Here is a 20,551-nt window from a genome sequence, read left to right as displayed (position 1 = left end):
GGATGAAATCTCCCCTTTGGAGACAAGGCTTTGAAATCCAGAAGATATCCCTGGGAAACAATCTCCAGAGCCCAGGGATCCTGGACGTCTCTTGCTCAAGCCTGGGCGAAGAGAGAAAGTCTGCCCCCAACTAGATCTGGTCCCGGATCGGGGGCTACTCCTTCATGCTGTCTTAGAGGCAGCAGCAGGTTTTTTGGCCTGCTTTCCCTTGTTCCAAGCCTGATTAGGTCTGACTGGCTTGGACTGGGCAAAATTTCCTTCTTGTTTTGCAGCAGAGGAAGATGAAGCTGCGCCACTCTTGAAGTTACGAAAGGAATGAAAATTGGTCTGTTTGGTACTTGATTTGTTGGACCTATCCTGGGGAAGGGCGTGACCTTTTCCTCCAGTAATATCAGAAATGATTTCCTTCAATCTAGGCCCGAATAGGGTCTGCCCTTTGAAGGGGATGTTAAGAAGCTTAGACTTTGAAGTAACGTCAGCTGACCAGGATTTAAGCCATAGCGCCCTACGCGCCTGAATGGCAAAACCTGAATTCTTAGCCGTTAGCTTTGTTAAATGAAAAACAGCGTCAGAAATAAATGAATTGGCTAACTTAAGAGCTCTAAGCCTGTCTAGGATATCATCCAACGGGGTCTCCACCTGTAGAGCCTCTTCAAGAGACTCGGACCAGAAAGCCGCTGCAGCAGTGACTGGGGCAATGTATGCAAGAGGCTGGAGAATAAAACCTTGTTGTATAAAGATTTTCTTAAGGAAACCCTCTAGTTTCTTATCCATTGGATCTAGGAAAGCACAACTGTCCTCGACGGGGATAGTTGTACGCTTAGCTAGGGTAGAGACTGCTCCCTCCACCTTAGGGACCGTCTGCCACGAGTCCCGTGTAGCGGCATCTATGGGAAACATCTTTTTAAAAGCAGGAGGGGGAGAGAACGGTACACCTGGTCTATCCCATTCCTTCGTAATAATTTCTGAAAACCTCTTAGGGATTGGAAAAACATCAGTGTAAACAGGCACTGCAAAGAATTTGTCTATTTTACACAACTTCTGTGGGACTACAATGGTGTCACAGTCATCCAGAGTCGCTAAAACCTCCCTGAGCAACACGCGGAGGTGTTCAAGTTTAAATTTAAATGCTGTCATTTCAGAGTCAGACTGAAGTAACGCCTTCCCTGAATCAGAAATGTCACCCACAGATAGAAGCTCTCCTGCTTCGGCTTCTGTACATTGTGAGGGTATATCAGACACAGATACTAAAGCGTCAGAAAGCTCTGTATTTATTCTAGCCCCAGAGCGGTCTCACTTTCCTTGCAACTCTGGCAGTTTGGACAATACCTCTGTGAGAGTATGATTCATAACTGCCGCAATGTCCTGTAAAGTAAACGCATTGGACGCGCCAGATGTACTTGGCGTCACTTGAGCGGGAGTTATAGGTTCTGACACATGGGGAGAGTTAGATGGCATAATCTCCCTTTTGTCAGTCTGAGAAACCTCTGGTGATAAATCTTTAAAAGCCATAATATGGTCTTTATAACTTATAGAAAGTTCAGTGCATTTGGTACACATTCTAATAGGGGGTTCCACAATGACTTCTAAACATAATGAATAAGGAGTTTCTTCTATGTCAGACATGTTTAACAGACTAGTAATGAGACCAGCAAGCTTGGAAAACACTTTAATAAATGTGGAAAAGCAATTAAACAAAAACATAATTTATGTAAGAACTTACCTGATAAATTAATTTCTTTCATATTAGCAAGAGTCTATGAGCTAGTGACGTATGGGATATACATTCCTACCAGGAGGGGCAAAGTTTCCCAAACCTCAAAATGCCTATAAATACACCCCTCACCACACCCACAAATCAGTTTAACGAATAGCCAAGAAGTGGGGTGATAAGAAAAAAGTGCGAAAGCATAAAAAATAAGGAACTGGAATAATTGTGCTTTATACAAAAAAATCATAACCACCATAAAAAAGGGTGGGCCTCATGGACTCTTGCTAATATGAAAGAAATGAATTTATCAGGTAAGTTCTTACATAAATTATGTTTTCTTTCATGTAATTAGCAAGAGTCCATGAGCTAGTGACGTATGGGATAATGACTACCCAAGATGTGGATCTTTCCACGCAAGAGTCACTAGAGAGGGAGGGATAAAATAAAGACAGCCAATTCCGCTGAAAAATAATCCACACCCAAAATAAAGTTTAAATTATAAGCAGAAGATTCAAACTGAAACAGCTGCCTGAAGTACTTTTCTACCAAAAACAGCTTCAGAAGAAGAAAACACATCAAAATGGTAGAATTTAGTAAAAGTATGCAAAGAAGACCAAGTTGCTGCTTTGCAAATCTGATCAACCGAAGCTTCATTCCTAAACGCCCAGGAAGTAGAAACTGACCTAGTAGAATGAGCTGTAATCCTTTGAGGCGGATTTTTACCCGACTCAACATAAGCATGATGAATTAAAGATTTCAACCAAGATGCCAAAGAAAACAGAATTTATGCTTACCTGATAAATTACTTTCTCCAAAGGTGTGTCCGGTCCACGGCGTCATCCTTACTTGTGGGAATATCTCTTCCCCAACAGGAAATGGAAAAAAGTCACAGCAAAGCTGGCCATATAGTCCCTCCTAGGCTCCGCCCACACCAGTCATTCGACCGACGGACAGGAGGAAAAAAATAGGAGAAAACCATATGGTACCGTGGTGACTGTAGTTAGAGAAAATAATTCATCAGACCTGATTAAAAAACCAGGGCGGGCCGTGGACCGGACACACCGTTGGAGAAAGTAATTTATCAGGTAAGCATAAATTCTGTTTTCTCCAACATTGGTGTGTCTGGTCCACGGCGTCATCCTTACTTGTGGGAACCAATACCAAAGCTTTAGGACACGGATGAAGGGAGGGAGCAAATCAGGTCACCTAAACGGAAGGCACCACGGCTTGCAAAACCTTTCTCCCAAAAATAGCCTCCGAAGAAGCAAAAGTATCAAATTTGTAAAATTTGGCAAAAGTGTGCAGTGAAGACCAAGTCGCTGCCTTACATATCTGATCAACAGAAGCCTCGTTCTTGAAGGCCCATGTGGTAGCCACAGCCCTAGTGGAGTGAGCTGTGATTCTTTCAGGAGGCTGCCGTCCGGCAGTCTCGTAAGCCAATCGGATGATGCTTTTAAGCCAAAAAGAAAGAGAGGTAGAAGTCGCTTTTTGACCTCTCCTTTTACCAGAGTAGACGACAAACAGAGAAGATGTTTGTCTGAAATCTTTTGTAGCTTCTAAATAGAATTTTAGAGCACGGACTACGTCCAAATTGTGTAACAAACGTTCCTTCTTTGAAACTGGATTCGGACACAAAGAAGGTACAACTATCTCCTGGTTAATATTTTTGTTAGAAACAACCTTTGGAAGAAAACCAGGCTTAGTACGCAAAACCACCTTATCTGCATGGAACACCAGATAGGGCCGAGCACACTGCAGAGCAGATAACTCTGAAACTCTTCTAGCAGAAGAAATAGCAACCAAAAACAAAACTTTCCAAGATAACAACTTAATATCTATGGAATGTAGAGGTTCAAACGGAACCCCTTGAAGAACTGAAAGAACTAAATTTAAACTCCAGGGAGGAGTCAAAGGTCTGTAAACAGGCTTGATCCTAACCAGAGCCTGAACAAATGCTTGAACATCTGGTATAGCTGCCAGTCGTTTGTGTAGTAAGACAGATAAAGCAGAAATCTGTCCCTTTAGAGAACTCGCAGATAATCCTTTATCCAAACCTTCTTGTAGAAAGGAAAGAATCTTAGGAATTTTAATCTTATTCCAAGGTAATCCCTTGGATTCACACCAGCAGATATATCTTTTCCATATCTTATGGTAAATCTTTCTAGTTACCGGTTTTCTGGCCTGAACCAGAGTATCAATCACAGAATCTGAAAACCCACGCTTTGATAGAATCAAGCGTTCAATCTCCAAGCCGTCAGCTGGAGGGAGACCAGATTTGGATGTTCGAATGGACCCTGAACAAGAAGGTCCTGTCTCAAAGGTAGCTTCCATGGTGGAACCGATGACATATTCACCAGGTCTGCATACCAAGTCCTGGGTGGCCACGCAGGGGCTATCAAGATCACCGAGGCCCTCTCCTGTTTGATCCTGGCTACGAGCCTGGGAATGAGAGGAAACGGTGGAAACACATAAGCTAGGTTGAAGGTCCAAGGCGCTACTAGTGCATCCACTAGAGTCGCCTTGGGATCCCTGGATCTGGACCCGTAGCAAGGAACTTTGAAGTTCTGACGAGACGCCATCAGATCCATGTCTGAAATGCCCCATAGTTGCGTCAACTGGGCAAAGATCTCCGGGTGGAGTTCCTACTCCCCCGGATGGAATGTCTGACGACTCAAATAATCCGCTTCCCAGTTTTCCACACCTGGAATGTGGATCGCAGATAGGTGGCAGGAGTGATTCTCCGCCCATTGTATTATTTTGGTCACTTCTTTCATCGCCAGGGAACTCCTTGTTCCCCTGATCCTGGGTTAGCCACCAACGGAGTGAGTCTCTGGTCTTCTGATCTACTTGAATCACTGGAGAAAAGTCTGTATAATCCCCATTCCACTGTTTCAGCATGCACAGTTGTAATGGTCTTAGATGAATTCGCGCAAAAGGAACTATGTCCATTGCCGCAACCATCAACCCTACTACTTCCATGCACTGAGCTATGGAAGGACGTGGAACAGAATGAAGAACTTGACAAGCGCTTAGAAGTTTTGACTTTCTGACATCTGTCAGAAAGATCTTCATTTCTAAGGAATCTATTATTGTTCCCAAGAAGGGAACTCTGGTTGACGGAGACAGAGAACTTTTTTCTATGTTCACCCTCCATCCGTGAGATCTGAGAAAGGCCAGAACGATGTCTGTATGAGCCTTTGATTTTGAAAGGGAAGACGCTAGAACCGCTAGAAGGGACCCGAGTACCTTTGTGAAAATCCTTGGAGCAGTGGCTAATCCGAATGGGAGGGCCACAAACTGGTAATGTTTGTCCAGAAAGGCGAACCTTAGGAACTGATGATGTTCTTTGTGGATAGGAATATGTAGGTACGCATCCTTTAGATCCACGGTAGTCATAAATTGACCTTCCTGGATAGTGGGTAGAATCGTTCGAATGGTTTCCATTTTGAACGATGGTACCCTGAGAAATTTGTTTAGGATCTTTAAATCCAGAATTGGTCTGAAGGTTCCCTCTTTTTTGGGAACTACGAACAGATTTGAGTAAAATCCCATTCCTTGTTCCGTCATTGGAACGGGGTGTATCACTCCCATCTTTAACAGGTCTTCTACACAATGTAAGAACGCCTGTCTCTTTATTTGGTTTGAGGATAAGTGAGACATGTGGAACCTTCCCCTTGGGGGTAGTTCCTTGAATTCCAGAAGATAACCCTGAGAAACTATTTCTAGCGTCCAGGGATCCTGAACATCTCTTGCCCAAGCCTGAGCAAAGAGAGAGAGTCTGCCCCCCACTAGATCCGGTCCCGGATCGGAGGCTACTCCTTCATGCTGTTTTGTTAGCAGCGGCAGGCTTCTTGGCCTGCTTACCCTTGTTCCAGCCTTGCATCGGTTTCCAGGCTGGTTTGGACTGTGAGGTATTACCCTCTTGCTTAGAGGATGCAGAATTAGAGCCCGGTCCGTTCCTGAAATTACGAAAGGAACGAAAATTAGACTTATTCTTGGCCTTGAAAGGCCTATCTTGTGGGAGGGCGTGACCCTTTCCCCCAGTGATGTCTGAGATAATCTCTTTCAATTCTGGTCCGAAGAGAGTTTGACCCTTGAAGGGGATGTTAAGCAATTTTGTCTTGGATGATACATCCGCTGACCAAGACTTTAGCCAAAGCGCTCTGCGCGCCACAATTGCAAACCCTGAATTTTTCGCCGCTAATCTAGCTAATTGCAAAGCAGCATCTAAAATAAAAGAGTTAGCCAACTTAAGTGCGTCAACTCTGTCCATAACCTCCTCATATGGAGTCTCTCTACTGAGCGACTTTTCTAGTTCCTCGAACCAGAACCACGCTGCTGTAGTGACAGGAACAATGCACGAAATGGGTTGTAGAAGGTAACCTTGCTGTACAAAAATCTTTTTAAGCAAACCTTCCAATTTTTTATCCATAGGATCTGTGAAAGCACAACTATCCTCGATAGGAATAGTAGTGCGCTTGTTTAGAGTAGAAACTGCCCCCTCGACCTTAGGGACTGTCTGCCATAAGTCCTTTCTGGGGTCGACCATAGGAAATAATTTCTTAAATATAGGAGGGGGAACAAAAGGTATGCTGGGCTTCTCCCACTCCTTATTCACTATGTCCGCCACCCGCTTGGGTATAGGAAAAGCGTCGGGGTGCACCGGAACCTCTAGGAACTTGTCCATCTTGCATAATTTTTCTGGAATGACCAAGTTGTCACAATCATCCAGAGTAGATAACACCTCCTTAAGCAGTGCGCGGAGATGTTCTAACTTAAATTTAAATGTCACAACATCAGGTTCAGCCTGTTAGGAAATTTTTCATGAATCTGAAATTTCCCCATCTGACAAAACCTCCCTCATGGCCCCTTCAGATTGGTGTGAGGGTATGACAGAACAATTATCATCAGCGCCCTCCTGCTCTTCAGTGTTTAAAACAGAGCAATCGCGCTTTCTCTGATATGCAGGCATTTTGGATAAAATATTTGCTATGGAGTTATCCATTACAGCCGTCAATTGTTGCATGGTAATAAGCATTGGCGCGCTAGAAGTACTAGGGGCCTCCTGCGTGGGCAAAACTGGCGTAGACACAGAAGGAGATGATGTAGAACCATGTCTACTCCCTTCATCTGAGGAATTATCTTGGGCAATTTCATTATCTGTGGCAGTACTGTCCTTACTTTGTTTGGACGCTATGGCACAATTATCACACAATTTTGAAGGGGGAGACACATTGGCTTTCATACATATAGAACATAGCTTATCTGAAGGCACAGACATGTTAAACAGGCTTAAACTTGTCAATAAAGCACAAAAACCGTTTTAAAACAAAACCGTTACTGTCTCTTTAAATTTTAAACAGAGCACACTTTATTACTGAATATGTGAAAAAATATGAAGGAATTGTTCAAAATTTACCAAAATTTCACCACAGTGTCGTAAAGCATTAAAAGTATTGCACACCAAATTTCAGAGCTTTAACCCTTAAAATAACGAAACCGGAGCCGGTTACAGATTTAACCCCTATACAGTCCCAGATACAGCCTTTGCTGTGACTTTACCAAGCCCAGAGGGGAATACGATACCAAATGACGCCTTTTAGGAACTTTTCCAACTACTTTCAGGTACTCACACATGCATCTGCATGTCTTGCTCTCAAAAACAACTGCGCAGTAATGGCGCGAAAATGAGGCTCAGCCTACAACTGGGAAGGCCCTTCCTGACTGGAAAAGGTGTCTAACATAGTGCCTGACGTTAAAAAACGGTCCCCAAGTTTATAAGTGTGAATTATCAGCATAAACATGTATAAAATGTCCAAATAAAGCAATCGATTTAGCCCATAAAAGTGTCTACCAGTTTTATAGCCCATATTAAGCCCTTTATTCTGTTTGAGACTAAGAAAATGGCTTACCGGTCCCCATGAGGGGAAATGACAGCCTTCCAGCATTACACTGTCTTGTTAGAAATATGGCTAGTCATACCTTAAGCAGAAAAGTCTGCTAACTGTTTCCCCCAACTGAAGTTACTTCATCTCAACAGTCCTATGTGGAAACAGCAATCTATTTTAGTTACTGTCTGCTAAAATCATCTTCCTCTCACAAACAGAATTCTTCATCCTTTTCTGTTTCAGAGTAAATAGTACATACCAGCACTATTTTAAAATAACAAACTCTTGATAGTAGAATAAAAACTACAACTAAACACCACAAACTCTTAACCATCTCCGTGGAGATGTTGCCTGTGCAACGGCAAAGAGAATGACTGGGGTGGGCGGAGCCTAGGAGGGACTATATGGCCAGCTTTGCTGGGACTCTTTGCCATTTCCTGTTGGGGAAGAGATATTCCCACAAGTAAGGATGACGCCGTGGACCGGACACACCAATGTTGAAGAAACAGAACTTTCCAAGATAGTAACTTGATATCTATGGAATGTAAAGGTTCAAACGGAACCACTTGAAGAACTGAAAGAACTAAATTTAGACTCCAAGGAGGAGTCATGGGTCTGTAAACAGGCTTGATTCTGACCAAAGCTTGTACAAAAGCTTGTACATCTGGCACAGCTGCCAGGCGTTTGTGTAACAAAACAGATAAAGCAGAAATCTGTCCTTTTAGAGAACTCGCTGACAACCCTTTATCCAGACCCTCTTGGAGAAAGGAAAGAATCTTAGGAATTTTAATCTTACTCCAGGAGAATCCCTTGGATTCACACCAACAGATATATTTTTTCCATATTTTATGGTAAATCTTTCTAGTCACAGGTTTTCTGGCTTGGACCAGAGTATCTATCACTGAATTTGAAAACCCACGCTTGGATAAAATCAAGCGTTCAATTTCCAAGCAGTCAGCTGCAGAGAAACTAGATTTGGATGTTCGAATGGACCTTGTACTAGAAGATCCTGTCTCAAAGGTAGCTTCCATGGTGGAGCCGATGACATATTCACCAGGTCTGCATACCAAGTCCTGCGTGGCCACGCAGGAGCTATCAGAATCACCGAGGCCTTCTCCTGTTTGATCCTGGCTATGAGCCTGGGAAGGAGAGGAAACGGTGGAAACACATAAGCTAGGTTGAACGACCAAGGCACCACTAATGCATCCACTAGAGTCGCCTTGGGATCCCTGGATCTGGACCCGTAGCAAGGAACCTTGAAGTTCTGACGAGATGCCATCAGATCCATGTCTGGAATGCCCCATAATTGAGTTAACCGGGCAAAGACCTCCGGGTGGAGTTCCCACTCCCCCGGATGGAAAGTCTGACGACTCAAATAATCCGCCTCCCAGTTGTCTACTCCTGGGATGTGAATTGCAGATAGGTGGCAGGAGTGATCCTCCGCCCATTTGATGATCTTGGATACCTCTCTCATCGCCAGGGAACTCTTTGTTCCTCCCTGATGGTTGATGTAAGCTACAGTCGTCATGTTGTCCGACTGGAATCTTATGAATCCGGCCTTCGCTAGTTGAGGCCAAGCCTGGAGCGCATTGAATATCGCTCTCAGTTCTAGGATGTTTATCGGAAGAAGGGACTCCTCCCGAGACCATAGACCCTGAGCTTTCAGGGAGTCCCAGACCGCGCCCCAGCCTAATAGACTGGCGTCGGTCGTGACAATGATCCACTCTGGTCTGCGGAAACTCATTCCCTGGGACAGGTGATTCTGAGTCAACCACCAACGGAGTGAGTCTCTGGTTACCTTGTCTACTTGAATCTGGGGAGACAAGTCTGCATAGTCCCCATTCCACTGATTGAGCATGCACAGTTGTAATGGTCTTAGATGAATTCGAGCAAAAGGAACTATGTCCATTGCTGCAACCATCAACCCTACTACTTCCATGCACTGAGCTATGGAAGGCTGCAGAATAGAGTGAAGAACTTGACAAGCGTTTAGAAGCTTTAACTTTCTAACCTCTGTCAGGAAGATCTTCATTTCTAAAGAATCTATTATTGTTCCCAAAAAGGGAACTCTTGTTGACGGAGACAGGGAACTCTTTTCTACGTTCACCTTCCACCCGTGAGATCTGAGAAAGGCTAGAACAATGTCTGTATGAGCCTTTGCCTTGGAAAGAGACGACGCTTGAATTAGAATGTCGTCTAGATAAGGTGCCACTGCAATGCCCCTCGGTCTTAGAACCGCTAGAAGGGACCCTAGCACCTTTGTGAAAATTCTGGGAGCAGTGGCTAAACCGAACGGAAGAGCCACGAACTGGTAATGTTTGTCTAGAAAGGCAAACCTTAGGAACTGATGATGATCTTTGTGGATAGGAATATGTAGGTACGCATCCTTTAAATCCACGGTAGTCATATATTGACCCTCCTGGATTGTAGGTAAAATTGTTTGAATGGTTTCCATTTTGAACGATGGAACTCTGAGAAATTTGTTTAGAATTTTTAAATCCAGAATTGGTCTGAAAGTTCCCTCTTTTTTGGGAACTACAAACAGGTTTGAGTAAAACCCCTGACCTTGTTCCACTGTTGGAACTGGGTGTTTCACTCCCATCTTTAACAGGTCTCCTACACAATGTAAGAATGCCTGTCTCTTTATCTGGTCTGAAGATAAGCGAGACATGTGGAACCTTCCCCTTGGAGGAAGGTCCTTGAATTCTAGAAGATAACCCTGAGAGACTATTTCTAGTGCCCAGGGATCCGGAACATCTCTTGCCCAAGCCTGAGCAAAGAGAGAGAGTCTGCCCCCTACTAGATCCGGTCCCGGATCGGGGGCTACCCCTTCATGCTGTCTTGGTAGCAGCAGCAGGCTTCTTGGCCTGTTTACCCTTGTTCCAGCCTTGCATTGGTTTCCAAGCTGGATTAGCCTGGGAAGCGTTACCCTCTTGTCTAGAGGCTGCAGAGTTAGGAAACTGTCCGTTCCTGAAGTTACGAAAGGAACGAAAATTGGACTTATTCTTAGCCTTAAAAGGCCTATCCTGTGGGAGGGCATGGCCCTTCCCCCCAGTGATGTCTGAAATAATCTCTTTCAATTCTGGCCCAAAAGGGCCTTACCTTTGAAAGGGCTATTAAGCAATTTTGTCTTGGAAGATACATCCGCCGACCAAGACTTTAGCCAGAGCGCTCTGCGCACCACAATTGCAAACCCTGAATTTTTCGCCGCTAATCTCGCCAATTGCAAAGCGGCATCTAAAATAAAGGAATTAGCTAACTTAAGTGCGTGAATTCTGTCCATGACTTCCTCATATGGAGTCTCCTTATTGAGTGACTTTTCTAGTTCATCGAACCAAAAACACGCCGCCGTTGTGACAGGAATAATGCACGAAATTGGTTGGAGGAGGAAACCTTGCTGAACAAAAATCTTTTTAAGCAAACCCTCCAATTTTTTATCCATAGGATCTTTGAAAGCACAATTGTCCTCAATGGGAATAGTCGTGCGTTTGGCTAGCGTAGAAACTGTCCCCTCAACCTTAGGGACTGTTTGCCATGTGTCCTTCCTTGGGTCGACCATGGGGAACATTTTCTTAAATATAGGAGGTGGGACAAAAGGTATGCCTGGTTTCTCCCACTCCTTAGTCACTATGTCCGCCACCCTTTTAGGTATCGGAAAGGCATCAGGGTGCACCGGGACCTCTAGGAATTTGTCCATTTTGCACAATTTTTCTGGAATGACCAAAGAGTCACAATCATCCAGCGTAGTTAGTACCTCCTTAAGTAAGGCACGGAGATGCTCTAACTTAAATTTAAACGTCACAACATCAGGTTCTGCCTGTTGAGAAATTCTTCCTGAATCAGAAAGTTCTCCCTCCGACAAACCCTCCCTCACTGCCAATTCTGACTGGTGTGAGGGTATGACAGATAAATTATCGTCAGCGCACTCTTGCTCTACTGTATTTAAAACTGAGCAATCACGCTTTCTTTGAAATGCTGGCATCTTGGATAAAATATTAGCTATAAAATTATCCATTACTGCCGTTAATTGTTGCATAGTAACAAGCATTGGCGCGCTAGATGTATTAGGAATCGCCTGCGCGGGCATAACTGGTATTGACACAGAAGGAGAGGATGAAGAACTATCCCCACTACCTTCATTTGAGGAATCATCTTGGGCAACCTTATTAAATGTGACAGTACTGTCCTTACTTTGTCTGGACGCCATGGCACAATTATCACATACATTTGAAGGGGGGACCACCTTGGCCTCCATACATACAGAACATGATCTATCTGAAGGTACAGACATGTTAGACAGGCTTATACAGGCTATTAATGCAATAAAACCGTTTTTAAACAAACCGTTACTGTCTCTTTAAATGTTAAACAGAGCACACTTTATTTCTGGATATGTGAAAAACTATGAAGGAAATATCCGATCTTTACCAAATTTGCACCCTAGTGTCTTAATGCCTTAAAAGTATTGCACCCCAATTTTCAAGATTGTAAAAATGAGGAAACCGGAGCTGTTTTATCAATTAGCAACTTTAAACCCACTACAGTCCCAGCCACAGCGTTTGCTGCGGCTTCACCTGTCCTTGGGGGTTATACGACACCAAAATAAGCCTTCCAGGAACGTTTTTAATAGCCACCAGACCCTCTCACATGAAGCTGCATGCACTGCATCCAAAAGAAACTGCGCAATTATGGCGCGAAAATGAGGCTCTGTCTACTAGAGTGAAAGGCCCTTCCTGACTGGGAAGGTGTCTAAACGACTGCCTGGCGCCTAAAAACGTTCCCCAATTCTAAGGTTTTGAAAAACACTTCAAACCTCATATAAATATTGAATAAAGCAATCGATTTAGCCCACAAGAGTGTCAACCAGTATATAGCCCATTAATAAGCCTTCATTCTGTTATGAGTCTAAGAAAATGGCTTACCGATCCCAAAGAGGGAAAAACAGAATTTATACTTACCTGATAAATTACTTTCTCCAACGGTGTGTCCGGTCCACGGCGTCATCCTTACTTGTGGGAATATCTCCTCCCCAACAGGAAATGGCAAAGAGTCCCAGCAAAGCTGGCCACACAGTCCCTCCTAGGCTCCGCCCACCCCAGTCATTCGACCGACGGACAGGAGAAAAAATATAGGAGAAACCATATGGTACCGTGGTGACTGTAGTTAGAGAAAATAATTCATCAGACCTGATTAAAAAACCAGGGCGGGCCATGGACCGGACACACCGTTGGAGAAAGTAATTTATCAGGTAAGCATCAATTCTGTTTTCTCCAACATTGGTGTGTCTGGTCCACGGCGTCATCCTTACTTGTGCGAACCAATACCAAAGCTTTAGGACACGGATGAAGGGAGGGAGCAAATCAGGTCACCTAAACGGAAGGCACCACGGCTTGCAAAACCTTTCTCCCAAAAATAGCCTCCGAAGAAGCAAAAGTATCAAATTTGTAAAATTTGGCAAAGGTGTGCAGTGAAGACCAAGTCGCTGCCTTACATATCTGATCAACAGAAGCCTCGTTCTTGAAGGCCCATGTGGAAGCCACAGCCCTAGTGGAGTGAGCTGTGATTCTTTCAGGAGGCTGCCGTCCGGCAGTCTCGTAAGCCAATCGGATGATGCTTTTAAGCCAAAAGGAAAGAGAAGTAGAAGTCGCTTTTTGACCTCTCCTTTTACCAGAATAAACGACAAACAGAGAAGATGTTTGTCTGAAATCTTTTGTAGCTTCTAAGTAGAACTTTAGAGCACGGACGTTCCTTCTTTGAAACTGGTTTCGGACACAAAGAAGGTACAACTATCTCCTGGTTAATATTCTTGTTGGAAACAACCTTTGGAAGAAAACCAGGCTTAGTACGCAAAACAACCTTATCTGAATGGAACACCAGATAGGGCGGAGTACACTGCAGAGCAGATAACTCTGAAACTCTTCTAGCAGAAGAAATAGCAACCAAAAACAAAACTTTCCAAGATAATAACTTAATATCTATGGAATGTAGAGGTTCAAACGGAACCCCTTGAAGAACTGAAAGAACTAGATTTAGACTCCAGGGAGGAGTCAAAGGTCTGTAAACAGGCTTGATCCTGACCAGAGCCTGAACAAATGCTTGTAGTAAGACAGATAAAGCAGAAATCTGTCCCTTTAGAGAACTCGCAGATAATCCTTTATCCAAACCTTCCTGCAGAAAGGAAAGAATCTTAGGAATTTTTATCTTATTCCATGGGAATCCCTTGGATTCACACCAACAGATATATCTTTTCCATATTTTATGGTAAATCTTTCTAGTTACCGGTTTTCTGGCCTGAACCAGAGTATCTATCACAGAATCTGAAAACCCACGCTTTGATAGAATCAAGCGTTCAATCTCCAAGCCGTCAGCTGGAGGGAGACCAGATTTGGATGTTCGAATGGACCCTGAACAAGAAGGTCCTGTCTCAAAGGTAGCTTCGATGGTGGAACCGATGACATATTCACCAGGTCTGCATACCAAGTCCTGCGTGGCCACGCAGGAGCTATCAAGATCACCGAGGCCCTCTCCTGTTTGATCCTGGCTACCAGCCTGGGAATGAGAGGAAACGGTGGGAACACATAAGCTAGGTTGAAAGTCTAAGGTGCTACTAGTGCATCCACTAGATTCGCCTTGGGATCCCTGGATCTGGACCCGTAACAAGGAACCTTGAAGTTCTGACGAGACGCCATCAGATCCATGTCTGGAATGCCCCATAATTGAGTCAACTGGGCAAAGATCTCCGGGTGGAGTTCCCACTCCCCCGGATGGAAAGTCTGACGACTCAGATAATCCGCTTCCCAGTTTTCCACACCTGGGATGTGGATCGCAGATAGATGGCAGGAGTGATCCTCCGCCCATTGTATTATTTTGGTCACTTCTTTCATCGCTAGGGAACTCCTTGTTCCCCCCTGATGATTGATATACGCAACAGTCGTCATGTTGTCTGATTGGAATCTTATGAATCTGGCCTTTGCAAGTTGAGGCCAAGCCCTGAGAGCATTGAATATCGCTCTTAGTTCCAGAATGTTTATCGGGAGAAGAGACTCTTCCCGAGACCATAGTCCCTGAGCTTTCAGGGATTCCCAGACCGCGCTCCAGCCCACTAGACTGGCGTCGGTCGTGACAATGACCCACTCTGGTCTGCGGAAGCTCATTCCCTGGGATAGATGGTCCAGGGTCAGCCACCAACGGAGTGACTCTCTGGTCTTCTGATCTACTTGAATCACTGGAGACAAGTCTGTATAGTCCCCATTCCACTGTTTGAGCATGCACAGTTGTAATGGTCTTAGATGAATTCGTGCAAAAGGATCTATGTCCATTGCTGCAACCATCAACCCTACCACTTCCATGCACTGAGCTATGGAAGGACGTGGAACAGAGTGAAGAACTTGACAAGCTCTTAGAAGTTTTGACTTTCTGACATCTGTCAGAAAAATCCTCATTTCTAAGGAATCTATTATTGTTCCCAAGAAGGGAACTCTTGTTGACGGAGACAGAGAACTCTTTTCTATGTTCACCTTCCATCCGTGAGATCTGAGAAAGGCCAGAACGATGTCTGTATGAGCCTTTGCTTTTGAAATGGACGACGCTTGTATTAGAATGTCGTCCAAGTACGGTACTACTGCAATGCCCCTTGGTCTTAGAACCACTAGAAGGGACCCGAGTACCTTTGTGAAAATCCTTGGAGCAGTGGCTAACCCGAATGGGAGGGCCACAAACTGGTAATGTTTGTCCAGAAAGGCGAACCTTAGGAACTGATGATGTTCTTTGTGGATAGGAATATGTAGGTACGCATCCTTTAGATCCACGGTAGTCATAAATTGACCTTCCTGGATAGTGGGTAGAATCGTTCGAATGGTTTCCATTTTGAACGATGGTACCCTGAGAAATTTGTTTAGGATCTTTAAATCCAGAATTGGTCTGAAAGTTCCCTCTTTTTTGGGAACTACAAACAGGTTTGAGTAAAACCCCTGACCTTGTTCCACTGTTGGAACTGGGTGTTTCACTCCCATCTTTAACAGGTCTCCTACACAATGTAAGAATGCCTGTCTCTTTATCTAGTCTGAAGATAAGCGAGACATGTGGAACCTTCCCCTTGGAGGAAGGTCCTTGAATTCTAGAAGATAACCCTGAGAGACTATTTCTAGTGCCCAGGGATCCGGAACATCTCTTGCCCAAGCCTGAGCAAAGAGAGAGAGTCTGCCCCCTACTAGATCCGGTCCCGGATCGGGGGCTACCCCTTCATGCTGTCTTGGTAGCAGCAGCAGGCTTCTTGGCCTGTTTACCCTTGTTCCAGCCTTGCATTGGTTTCCAAGCTGGATTAGCCTGGGAAGAGTTACCCTCTTGTCTAGAGGCTGCAGAGTTAGGAAACTGTCCGTTCCTGAAGTTACGAAAGGAACGAAAATTGGACTTATTCTTAGCCTTAAAAGGCCTATCCTGTGGGAGGGCATGGCCTTGAATAAAATCCCATTCCTTGTTCCTTCATTGGAACAGGGTGTATCACTCCCATCTTTAACAGGTCTTCTACACAATGTAAGAACGCCTGTCTCTTTCAATAAAGCACAAAAAACGTTTTAAAACAAAACCGTTACTGTCTCTTTAAATTTTAAACAGAGCACACTTTTAGGGCTGCAACAACTAATCGGTAAGATTAATCAGAAAAATAGTTGTCAAAGAATCTCATTATCAATTAGGTGGTCAGCGATTAGTTGGTTAATTGCACAGCACCAGCTGCTTCAATCGGATGAACTCCTGCACATGGTATTGTGCAAACATTTTTATTTATTATTTTTTTTTCTATCCGATTAATCGGATGATTATTGTCCGATTAATCGGATAGAAAAAAGATTAAAAAAATAAATAAATTCAATTTTTTTTGCACAATCTTAGTTGCAGTAGATCATCAGATTAAAGCAGCTGGTGCTGTGCAACTGACCAACTAATCGCTGACCACCTAATTGATAATGAGATTTGTTGACAACTATTTTTATGATCAAACTTACCGATTAGTTGTTGCAGCCCTACTTTTATTACTGAATATGTGAAAAAGTATGAAGGAATTGTTCAAAATTTACCAAAATTTCACCACAGTGTCTTAAAGCCTTAAGAGTATTGCATACCAATTTTCAGAGCTTTAACCCTTAAAATAAGCCGTTTACAAATTTAACCCCTATACAGTCCCAGCTACAGCCTTTGCTGTGACTTTACCAAGCCCAGAGGGGAATACGATACCAAATGACGCCTTCTAGAAACTTTTCCAACAACTTTCTGGTCCTCACACATGCATCTGCATGTCTTGCTCTCAAAAACAACTGCGCAGTAATGGCGCGAAAATGAGGCTCAGCCTACAACTGGGAAGGCCCTCCCTGACTGGAAAAGGTGTCTAACACAGTGCCTGCCGTTAAAAAACGTTCCCCAAGTTTATAAGTGTGAATTATCAGCATAAACATGAATAAAATGTCCAAATAAAGCAATCGATTTAGCCCATAAAAGTGTCTACCAGTTTTATAGCCCATATTAAGCCTGTTATTCTGTTTGAAACTAAGAAAATGGCTTACCGGTCCCCATGAGGGGAAATGACAGCCTTCCAGCATTACACAGCCTTGTTAGAAATATGGCTAGTCATACCTTAAGCAGAAAAGTCTGCTAACTGTTTCCCCCAACTGAAGTTACTTCATCTCAACAGTCCTATGTGGAAACAGCAATCGATTTTAGTTACTGTCTGCTAAAATCATCTTCCTCTCACAAACAGAAATCTTCATCCTTTTCTGTTTCAGAGTAAATAGTACATACCAGCACTATTTTAAAATAACAAACTCTTGATAGTAGAATAAAAAAACTACAACTAAACACCACATACTCTTAACCATCTCCGTGGAGATGTTGCCTGTGCAACGGCACAGAGAATGACTGGGGTGGGCGGAGCCTAGGAGGGACTGTGTGGCCAGCTTTGCTGGGACTCTTTGCCATTTCCTGTTGGGGAGGAGATATTCCCACAAGTAAGGATGACGCCGTGGACCGGACACACCAATGTTGGAGAAATGACAGTCTTCTAGCATTACACAGTCTTGTTAGAAAATGGACTAGTCATACCTTGAGCAGAAAAGTCTGAAAACTGTTCCCCCCAACTGAAGTTCTCTGGGCTCAACAGTCCTGCGTGGGAACAGCAATTGATTTTAGTTACTGCTGCTAAAATCATATTCCTCTTTTAAACAGAACTCTTCATCCTTTTCTGTTTTAGAGTAAATAGTACAAACCGGCACTATTTTAAAATAACAAACTCTTGATAGAAGAATAAAAAACTACAACTAAACATCACATACTCTTCACCATCTCCGTGGAGATGCTACTTGTTCAGAGCGGCAAAGAGAATGACTGGGGGGCGGAGCCTGAGGAGGGGCTATATGGGCAGCTTTTGCTGTGCTCTTTGCCATTTCCTGTTGGGGAAGAGAATATTCCCACAAGTAAGGATGACGCCGTGGACCGGACACACCAATGTTGGAGAAAAATGACAAAATAAAGCTAAAGAAGCTATTTATAAATATTTTATACACTCCAGCATGTAAAACAAATAATCGGAAACACATTAAAGCTCAGAAAAACGTACATTACAATGTTCACACAGTTAAATTAATTCATTTTAAAATGTAGTTATAAGAGATTTCAGCAAACAAGTAAAATAAAACTCACTCTCTCGTGCCTAACTGACTGCTCCTCTTTCCAATGATTTTTCGTGAAGCTTGGCTCGCTCTCTGTGGGTGGAGGCCGTGCATAGGAATGTAAACTTTTGCTGGTTGCGATTATGTGAACAGGTGATGATCTAAGAGGAGAAAAAACAACAACATTTTACTCTAATCGGACACGTTTTGCCCTGTAACCAAAGATAAATATTTGGCTATAGTTTTGCTTTATTAACCCTTTGAGTGCTAAGCACTTTCCCACGTGGGTGCTAAACTTTTATAAGGTTTTTTTTTTTTTTTTAATTAACTTTTTTTCTTTTGTTTTCAGATCCCCAAGACTTACACTGTTGGAAAGGTTAAGCTATTACCTTTCCAACGGTGGGTCTTGGGGGTCTGTAGCTGCTTAGATGCCCGAGATACAGGCTTCTAAGCAGCATGCCCCCTGCTCCTATAAAGTTGCGCGGTGACATCATCACATCATTATGCAAAACGTGAAGCCCCGGCGACGCCTGTCACTATGCAGGCCCGATTGCCGGTGTAGGAGCGGGTAGGAGCCCCCAGATCTCCCTCAAGGTGGGAGAGTGCTAGCGACGGCTCTGAGCCGTCGTTAGCACCAGAGTGGGAAACTCTGCGACGGTTCAGAGCCGTCGTTATCACCGTTACAATTCTTAAAACAAAAAAAGAATAATTCCATTGTTACATACAAAAGATTGTGTGCATTTAACATCAGCAATCTCTTTTTTTCTTTTTGCAGGAATATTACAGCTATTGTGGGAAAAATGCATCTTTAACAACATAAACCAGTATCCTAACACATGCATTGCTGTCTAATCAAACTGTTACTGTCTTAATTGTTAATACTAGCTTCTTAAAGGGACATAAAGCCCAACAATTTTTTTTCTTTCATGATTCAGATACAGCATACAAGTTTAAACAACTTTACAATTTACTTTTATATGAGTTGCCGATTGGTGACTGCATATATACGCCTCTTGGGATTGGCTAAGAATGTGTTCAGCTAGCTCCCAGTACTGCATTGCTGATTCTTTAAGAAAGAATAACAAAATAATGAAGCAAAATAAATTAAAAGTACATTGACTTGCAGGGTGACAAGTTCAAAAACGTCTATATCAAATCACAAGTCTGAAACAAGGGGCTGACTACTGCAGAACAAGTTTTAAATACCTGAAAAACATATATTTTATTTTAAATAGCTGCATTAAACTCAGAATACAGAAATAAAAATCAAAGATGAAGTCCAATTATGATTTTTATGCCTCATCCTTTATGATGAGGAATTATAGTCTATTTGTTTCTTTGTTGATTCTAACCGTGTTTTAAAATGTACTACAGTTTGCTTTTTTATTAAAAAGAATAAACTAATCTTTTTTACAGAAAACAAATATGCTAATTGTTTTTTCCTTTCTTAATGTATTGTAGTGTTTCATATATATATATATATATATATATATATATATATATATATATATATATATATATATATATATATATATATATATATATATCTATATATATATCTATCTAACATGTGATCATCTGGTAAAAAAAAACATTAAAGGGATATTAAACCCAATTTTTTTCTTTCATGATTCAGACATAGCATACAAATTTAAGCAACTTTCTAATTTACACCTATTACCATTTTTTTATCTCTTGCTATCTTTATTTGAAAAGCAGAAATATAAAGCTTAGGAACTGGCCTATTTTCGGTTCAGCACCTTGGATAGCTCTTGCTTATTGGTGGCTACATTTATCACTGCTATTCAGGTGCTGAACTAAAAATGGGCCGGCTCCTAAGCTTTGCATTCCTGCTTTTCAAATAAAGATAGCAAAAGAAACAAATAAAAACTGATAATAGGAGTAAGTAAGAAAGTTGCTTAAAATTGCATCTGCTAGGGTTTATAATCCCTTTAAAAGGAACACTAATGATTCAGAAAGATGATGCAATTGTGAACAACTTTCCAAATCCCTTCAATTATCAAAATATGCACAATCTTTTTATACACACACTTTCTGAAGCACCAGCCCCTACTGAGCATGTGCACAAATTTGCAGTATATACATATATGTATTTTGTGATTGGCTTATGGTGGTCACATATTGCAGAGGGAAGTAAAATTTAACTAACTTTGAAATTTGTCAGAAAAAAATAATCTACTGCTCATTTGAAGTATAATTGCACTGACTTTTTACTATGCATTTGTAATCCTACTGTATTTAATGGTCCTTTAAACACTAAAGCCATTTTATAA

General features: G+C 42.6%; 1 protein-coding gene across 1 annotated transcript in view; it reads right to left on the bottom strand.

The window, feature by feature from the left end:
- Positions 1–20,551, bottom strand: part of HBP1 (HMG-box transcription factor 1) — a 172,918-nt gene that overhangs the window by 77,185 nt on the left and 75,182 nt on the right. The window contains exon 4 of the mRNA XM_053719176.1: positions 18,289–18,418. Within this exon, the coding sequence (XP_053575151.1) occupies positions 18,289–18,418 (130 nt within the window). The remainder of the gene's footprint in view (positions 1–18,288; positions 18,419–20,551) is intronic.

The sequence above is a fragment of the Bombina bombina genome, chromosome 6 (genome assembly GCF_027579735.1).
Source record: "Bombina bombina isolate aBomBom1 chromosome 6, aBomBom1.pri, whole genome shotgun sequence".
Classification (NCBI taxonomy): Eukaryota; Metazoa; Chordata; class Amphibia; order Anura; family Bombinatoridae; genus Bombina; species Bombina bombina.
The sequence above is the reverse complement of the archived record's forward strand: the minus strand, read 5'-3'. Positions and strand labels throughout refer to the sequence as shown.